General features: G+C 38.4%; 2 protein-coding genes across 2 annotated transcripts in view; both read left to right on the forward strand.

Moving 5' to 3' along the window:
* Positions 1-6912, forward strand: part of LOC311078425 (uncharacterized protein) — a 27447-nt gene extending 20535 nt beyond the window's left edge. The window contains exon 3 of the mRNA XM_084107201.1: positions 6742-6912. Coding sequence (XP_083963327.1) covers positions 6742-6793 — 52 coding nt within the window. The 3' untranslated portion in view covers positions 6794-6912. The remainder of the gene's footprint in view (positions 1-6741) is intronic.
* LOC311078431 (uncharacterized protein) lies at positions 6812-8749 on the forward strand. The gene is made up of 2 exons (XM_084107216.1): positions 6812-6978; positions 7438-8749. Exons 1-2 carry the CDS (start codon positions 6930-6932, stop codon positions 8325-8327), a joined length of 939 nt encoding a protein of 312 aa, XP_083963342.1. The 5' UTR covers positions 6812-6929; the 3' UTR covers positions 8328-8749.
* The last annotated feature ends 4 nt before the right edge of the window (positions 8750-8753 follow it).

Raw genomic sequence — 8753 nt, forward strand, 5'->3', positions numbered from 1 at the left:
GTCGAAGCTTTGCTTGAGGTGGAAGTTAAAGATCTCTCTGACAGGGGATTCGGCCAAACGTTCCCAACAGACCCTCACAGTATGTTTGGGTCTGCTGAATCTGTCCAGCTTCCTCCCCCGCCATCGGTTCCAACTCACCACCAGGTGGTGATCAGTTGACAGCTCCGCCCCTCTATTCATCCGAATGTCGAAGACACATGGCTGGAGGTCAGATGAAATGACCACAAAGTCGATCATCGACCTCCAGCCTAGGGTGTCCTGGTGCCATGTGCACTGATGGACACCCTTATGCTTGAACATGGTGTTCATTATGGACAAGCTGTAACTAGCACAGAAGTCCAATAACAGAACACCACTCGGGTTGAGATCAGGGGGGCCGTTCCTCCCAATCACACCCCTCCAGGTGTAACTGTCGCTGCCTACGTGGGCATTGAAGTCCCCCAGTAGAACGATGGAGTCCCCAGTCGGAGCATTTTCTAACACCCCTCCCAGAGTCTCCAAGAAGGCCAGGTACTCTACACTGCCTTTTGACCCATAGGCGCATACGACAGCAACCCTCTCGTTCCCCGGGGTGAACTCCAACACATGGCGGCTGAACTGGGGGGCTGTAAGCAAACCCACACCAGCCAGCCGCCTCTCACCATGGGCAACTCCAGAATGGTGAAGAGTCCATCCTCTCTCAAGGAGTGTGGTTCCAGAGCCCAAGCCGTGCGTGGAGGGGATCCCAATTATCTCTAGTCAAAATCTCTGAACCTCACACACAATCTCAGGCTCCTTCCCTGCCAGAGAGGTGACGTTCCATGTCACGAAGGTAATGTCACGGTCATCAAATTATGGTGACCAAACTAGTGTTTTATAACACAAATCATCTTCATGACATTAAAATAGATCATAATCGTACACAGCAGTTGTCCTCCAGATTTGATGAGATTAAAATGACTATTAAACTCATCAGTGATCTTGACTCTTGACTTGTTTCTTTTAGACCTGATAGACGCGAACGAGAAAGGAAAAACTGAAGTCTAAAAAACTCTTTATGTAAATCAAGTCTGAAGGTTCACATGAGGATCTACAGCAGAGAGAAACTTTACACATGTGGTCAATGTGGGAAGAGTTTCACTCACCTTCGTTCTGAAATCACTGCCTTCTCATTCAGAAGAAGAGCACCAGAAAAATTACACCGGAAAAAACACTTTCATGTTTAGGGAGCTGAAGGCCGTAACACTTTTAACAGAGACATGAATCTGAAATTAATTGTAACTCGTTCATTGTTTGAGATCTGTCTCATTAGTTTTAATTTGTATACATTTTTGTCCTTGAAGTAATGATTGATTAAACTCATAATTTTATCAACAGCTTGTTGTTATTGTCCAGTTTTATTGTCTGCAGATTCTTCTTGCTTCAGGAATAATTCCATAATTTTTAGTTCTGAAAGCCAAGTATTACGTTTGCTTCTGGGGCTTCCCAGCAAACACAGAAAGTTCCCCTAACATTGGTATTTGGTTCCTGTTTGGTTATTGTTTTGGGAACTAAATAATAATGTTCTAGGAATGCTCTTTTTATTTTTTTGCAACGATAAAACAATGTTCCCAAACGTTGCAGGATAGTTATTTTTAACAACATAGAAATTTTTTATATTAAAGGAATAGTGGAGGATTTTCTTTTTCCGGGTGGATCATCAAGACTATTGGTCCTCCTAGTTGTCAATCATTCTGGTGATATGTTTAGGTAAGGTCGTCGTATGTGGTCATCTCTAGGTAGTTTTCGCTTTCTGCGCATGCGCACTTTCAGGTGTATATGTGTGGTGAGCTACGGTTTCAGCCATTCATTGAAGCTCGCTGTTCTCATCAGGTTTTTTCAAAATGTCTGAGGGTCGCAAGAGAAAAAGTGTCTACGAATTGTATGGCAAGAAGAGAAAGGCCTCTAAAGAAAGAAACAAGACCATAGTGTTTTTTGGAGAATATTTCACACGCTGGTGTGTGCTGAAAGCACAGGTTGGGCTTCCCACTGATGCCTCAGTCGTGAAGTTTCTACTCGACAGGTAAAGTTTGGCATGCTATTTGGAGAAATCCATTTAAAATCACTGCTAGTAAAAGTTCATGTAAGCTATGATTAGCGATGCTAGCCCTTGCACAAGTCATGCACGGACACGGTAAACATCTCAATTAGTCTAAAGTAGCCTTATGACCAAATGGTAAAAGGTATCACGCTGAAATGTTCTAAAAATGTTCATTTTTGATAATTCCAATGTGTTCACCATAGTATTTATTACACAAATGCAACAAGCTACTTCTCCATTGCAGATCATGTCTTGAGTCCTCACTCAATCGATCAGTATGATAAGTAAATAAAACACGGAAGGGAATTTGACATTTTGTCTTGTATGAATGTTTTTGAAGTAGTTTATAATTTGCAACATAGTGGAAAAAGTGCCAATCTTCGTTTGGAAAGTAGGCTTGTATGAGCCATACCGACAGCAACTTGTAAACAGAGCATGCACGAGGAGAACTAGGCTCGTGCATGCTCTCTCGTGCACACGTTTAATAGGCGTTCCCTCTCGGGAGCAGGTAGAGTGTTGCGCATGTGCATTTTTTCAAAAAGAGGAGAGGGCGGTTCTTTTCTAAAATTCAGGAAAATCCTCCACTGTATCTTTAACATAGAAATAGTTACCAAATATACTGTAGAATGTTCCCCAATGGTTATTGTTTATAAATATGTTATCTAACTTTCCAATTAAAACACGCAGATGTTTTTGTATAATGACCTGTACAGAGCTCTGAAACTAGTTTATGCAGCATTTAATAAAATGTAGCAATTAGTTCAATCAAAACACATTATATTGTGAATGTGAAAAGCACAGAAATCATAAATTCTTGGGTTTGTTTATATCTTCATTTACTGCTCCTCTGCTCTGCACATGCTTCTCCAACACACGTTGTTGTACACAGTGCAGTGTTTCCGGGATCTACGTCAGAATTCTGCCTCGTTATTATTGGCCAGCTCATGCGTCAGGATCACACGAATGCGTTGTGCTGCTCACGTGACCAGCGTCTGTTGTGGTCAAAGTCGTTTTTGGTTCAGGTCTCAAAAAAGCTCAAAAGAATTTACCGTATTGACAAGCAACAAAGTGAGACGCCAGCTGGCCATCTGGACATCTAAAGTTACCATTCCCAGTCTACATGTCTTATACTTTTTTCTTATCTCTAGGTGCCCAATGGGCACCCTCATATCTATCTCTTCTTCTTTGTCACTCCTTGTGGCCTTGCCACCATTAAAAACATCTCCCCTAGACCTTCTTCTATTGGTGAAACATCTCAAAACATTTTGTATTACATGTTTTTCTTCCAGCGCATCCAAACACCAGCATTTACAGATTTTTGGGTACTTCTCCATTCTCTTATCCTTGTGACCCATTTTCTGCTTGGAATTACAGCATTCAGACTTTTACATGAGACAAGTGAAATTCTCCAACACGTCGGCCAATAGTGAGTCTGCGTTCTGACGTAGAACAATGTAAACAGGGTAGGAGAATGATAGGGAAGAGAAGAAATTGATGAATAAAGTCATTATTTTTGTTTTGTTTTTTGCAAACAAAAAGTATTCTAGTCGCTTCTTAAACCGGAGTCTGTCTCTTTGTCGCCATCTCCGTTTGAAATCTGCAATTGCATTTATTTGTGGAATTATCTTTACATGCATTGTGTATCAGCACGGCTCCTGAGCACGGATGAATAATTCCTTGAGGTGTATGTGTGAGCTGTCAGTCAATTCAACAGTGTGGATATTCACTGTACTTCAGAAATACAGATACGACCTCTAGATACGAAGGAAAATGTCATCTGAACAAGTAACACATCTACAAGTAACTTTTGTTCTGATCAAAGATGTGGGCCGGATCTGGGCCGACACTATGTTGCTGTCTGGGGAGCCAAATTACAAGGGGGACAAAATTGCTTTTAGCAATTTTGGCCATGTGAGTGATTGATACAGGCCATGTGAGTGATTCCTTCGGAGTGAACGCGGGTGAATCTGACTGCAGTAGATGTTAAAGATATGAATAAAAATGAAAAATGACTACTGCAGTCAGATTCACCCGCGTTCACTCCGAAGGAATCACTCACATGACCTGTGCACTTGTAATGACACATCAAGGATGTTAAGAGGCTAAAAGCAGGTTTAAAACTTGCCCCATTGAAGTCAACAGGGTGCAAATTTTAAAAAGAGGATAACACGGTGTAGGCAACACCGATTTTTGTTGTTGTTCTCTGTACTGACAGCACTCCAAATGTACAAAAAAATTAGCTCAATGTTAAAATTGACCGGAGTTCTCCTTTAAGGAAGATGGCAGCATCATTATTTATTTTCTGTTAGTAAAATCTGTTGTCTTTAGCAGTCTTTGTTGCATAATGAACAAATGGAGACAGTTGTTTCCAAAAAATGGGGAGAAGCACTTTTTATGTTAGACCGACAAAACGACAAATAAAAATACATTTATAATGTGTAACAGACTTTGTTGGATTATGTTATGATGCATTAATTCTGGATGTACTGGCGGTCATTTTATATATGTGTGTATGCAATGTATTTTTCCTCTCGAGAAATGCTGTAGATAGGCATGGGTCGTGCACTTTTGGTACTGGAGTATCGCGGGGGTTTCTGAGTTAGTGATCTCATGTGTTGCATATAATAAAGTGGAGAAGAGTTCAAACGGCTATTGTTTATTGTTCTCTCATTTCTGAGTGTTAGGTGAACCCTGTATGAACGCTCGGCCACAAATGCTTTTTCCTCAGCGTCCGTCTGTCTGCTGGCAGATGACCAATAGAGAGTGTTAAATTTGGCAAATTTAAAAACTACAATATGCAATTAGAAAAAGAAATCAAATAAAAGCTGCCTTACAAATGGCCCGTAACTAGACAGTGGCCAGAAAAACCCGGTGATTGAGCACTACCTAATAAAACAAAAGGCAGATTAGGTAACCTAGATCAAACTTTATTACATTCATTAATCAGGTATGATTGAAGTGAATTCAATCCTAGAAATAACCAGAGCAGATGTGAAATGTAGAACTTTTTTTTTTCTTGGAAAGTGCCTTGTTTTGTAAGGTTGTGATGATCTCAGTAGATCAGATGGAGTTTAGCAGCTTGTTTCACCACAGAGGAACAGAGGGAGTAAAGGGTCTGGAAATCAGCTTTATTCCTCCTTGTGAAGAAACAAAGTGCCGCTCATTCACATACTGTAGAGCAGTGGTTCCCAAACCTGTCCTGAAGGACCCCCAACACTGCACGTTTTCTTTGTCTCCGTAATCAAACACACCTGATTCAACTCATCAGCTCATTATCACATGGGTTAATGAGCTGATGAGTTGAATCAGGTGTGTTTGATTAGGGAGACAAAGAAAACGTGCAGTGTTGGGGGTCCTTCAGGACAGGTTTGGGAACCACTGCTGTAGAGTATTGATTCAGCGAATCAGGATCATCAGATCCCTGTGGGAAACAGATTCAGATGTTTGTTATATGTCATTTAAATGTTGGATAATACTTTACTTAAAGCCTTTATAATGCACCTTTAATGAATTGTATGGTCTCATGATTAATTGTAACCACGGTTATAATATAATACTTATGTATTTCAGATGTAACTGCAAATGTTATAAATGTTATAATTTATCGTAACTTTGGTTACGATTATTTAAGAAAAAGATAATACATTGTAGCATATATTACGAATACCTTTATAATGCATTATACATAAAGGCTTTTAGTAAAGTGTTACCATAATCTTTTCAAGAGCCGTCTTAAGACTGTAACTTAGACAAGATGTAATTTTAAATTCATTCACAAATGTTAAAATGTAAATCTGTACCTTCCAAATTAGAACCATTACAACAATCTAAAATATTTGATGCTAGGAGCATTTCTAAGGTTATTTTTAGTTTAAATGCTGAATTCGCTTAACCTTTATTATCCAGACTTTCTCTTAAATCTGTAAAAGCAGTCTTCATCTTTAGCCACCGTACGTGAGGACAGTATCTATATGCAGAAGAGACTTTAGCCGCTTTTGGTTACACTTTATTTTTAGGGTGTCATTGTTACAGTGTAATTCTATATTTAAGTACTGAGTAATATTAAGCAACTACATGTACTTGGTTAGGGTAGGATTAGGGTTTGGTTGAGGGTTAGTTTCATGTAATTATGCATCATTTACTGTTATTACTATGGTAAGTACATGTAACATATGCAACAAGGACACTGTAAAATAAAGTGAGATGATCTGCTGATGATCCTGAATGGCTTGTTGAATGAGTGTTGATAGTTTGAGGCTCATCAATATTAACAGATCTGCTGAAAACACTCTTTATTTCATGACAATAGTTCCTGTTTTCACCTCATTTATTATGCTGATGTCTTCAGATCTCCTGTAAATTGACACTTAAAGCTCATTTCATTGGTGTCTGCAGACTGAGGGGATTTGATGATTACAAATATGTACATTTATTTCTGTGTTTATGCTTTGAACTGTTTTTCTTACCATTATTTATATTTGTAAGGTTTTTCATTATTTTATTTTCTAAATTTTAAATATGGCTATATTTAAACGAAGCAGAATGATGTTAGGGTGAACAATACAATGGATTTGCGAATTAGCACCAGTTACTTTACAATAGACAGACAGACATAAATTCTTAGATGTCAATTAGTATATAAAAAAAAAACTCATTAAATTATATATTTTTGATTTTGCCAGATCAGCTCCTCCCACAGCAATCACATCATCAGTGAAGCTCCTCCCACTGTAATTCATCATCAGTGAAGCTCCTCCCACAGCAGTTCTCCAATAAATGCTGTAAATTCCCATCAGCTACAAGTGAAGACGAGCATCAGGAAGAGCTGAAATCTGCAAAGACTGAGTTTATTAAAGAGGACAGTGAGAACATGAGTGATCCAGAACCCTGCAGAATGAAACACACTGAAGAACAAAGAGGTTGGTGTTTATTATTGAAGCAGTTTTAGATTTAGATTTGTTGTAATAAGAAAAATCTTTACAGCTGTTGAATAATCTAGCTGTAGCAATAAATAATAATAATAATAAGGGACACTTTCTATGAACTGGGAAAAGACAATCCTGACAAAATGTATATTAGATAATTGTGTAGTTGATCAAACATATTTAATTGTTCTCCCCATAGAAACATGGGATTTGTTCCTATAATATGTTTAAAATAATAATTGTAAGATCAATGTACCTCATTCATGTATAGTTGCAGGGATGTATACTTAATAAAAATGCATCAACATTGTTTAGGATTTTTTTTTAAATAGAAATGGCCTATTGTCCACTGTTACATCTGGGTTCACCTTTATGTCCTTCACTTTTCTCATTTTAATTTTTTTTTTTTTTTTTTGAGTTAGGGAAAGTGAATCGTGTTTATCTTTATTTCAGATTTGATTGAAGAAAACGAGGAGAATGAAGAATTGAGTGAAGTTGAGGAGAAAAATAATGTCAAAACTGGAGAAAAACCTTTGAGTCATTTTCAAACCAAACAGAAAGATTTAAAGAAAAGAAGAGCCAAGAAATCGTTCACCTGCACTCAGTGTGGAAAGAGTTACACAGCCAAACGTAATCTTGAGATTCACATGAGTGTTCACACTGGAGAGAAGCCGTTCACATGTGATCAATGCGGGAAGAGTTTCGTAAAAAAAGGAAGACTTAAGGAACACAACAAAGTTCATACAGGCGAGAAACCTTACAAGTGTTCACACTGTGACAAGAGATTCAATCAGTCGACATCTCTGAACAGACATGAGAGGATCCACACTGGAGAGAAACCGCACACGTGTGATCAGTGCGGAAAGAGTTTCACAGTTAAAGCATCTCTTACGGATCACATGAGAGTTCACACTGGAGAGAGACCGTTCATTTGTGATCAGTGCGGAAAGAGCTTCACTAAATCAACACACCTTAAGGAACACATAAAAATCCACACCGGAGAGAAGCCCTTCACATGTGATCAATGTGGCAAAACCTTTTTATCGAATTCAGCCCTGAAGACACACCTGAGAGTTCATACGAAGGAGAAGCCGCATTCATGTTCTGTGTGTGGAAAGAGTTTTTCATGGCTGTATAGTTTACGTGCACATCAGAAAATCCACACTGGTGTAAGAGAGTACATGTGCTTTGAGTGTGAGAAGACTTTTATTACAGCGGGCAATTTAAAACTACACCGGATTATTCACACTGGAGAAAAGCCGTATCCCTGCATTGCATGTGGGAAGCGTTTCAATCATCCATCTTCTCTACTCAAACATACAAAACACGTTCACTGTAAGTAGATCCTCTTCAGATCCAGCACTTTCAGGTTTGATGCTGTGTCTTCGCCAAATGTGACACAATAATGCATCAAGCAATAACATATAATCTGGATAAATCTTTCCTAACCAGCCATAACAACCAACATGAAACTTTATCTGAAGTTTTCACAGTGAATAAAGCTCATCATTGAAACCAGCAGATTCAAGTGTGGGATTCAGATCAACTCAAAGTTTAAAATAAGAATTTTAATAAGTACAATGTAATTGATGTATAGTTTAATATCTTACCCTCGTGTTCTTTCTCTCTATCTTCTTTTGTTGTCTTTTATTTTTCAGTTTTCAGCTAATCACTGTTAACTCTTATTTTCTCATTTGTATTCTGATGACATTGAACACATTTTTAATACATTTTGTATAGAAAGTTGTATATCATAAACATGTCACCTC

Source organism: Abramis brama, assembly GCF_963993115.1.
Source record: "Abramis brama genome assembly, chromosome: 1".
NCBI classification, from domain to species: Eukaryota; Metazoa; Chordata; class Actinopteri; order Cypriniformes; family Leuciscidae; genus Abramis; species Abramis brama.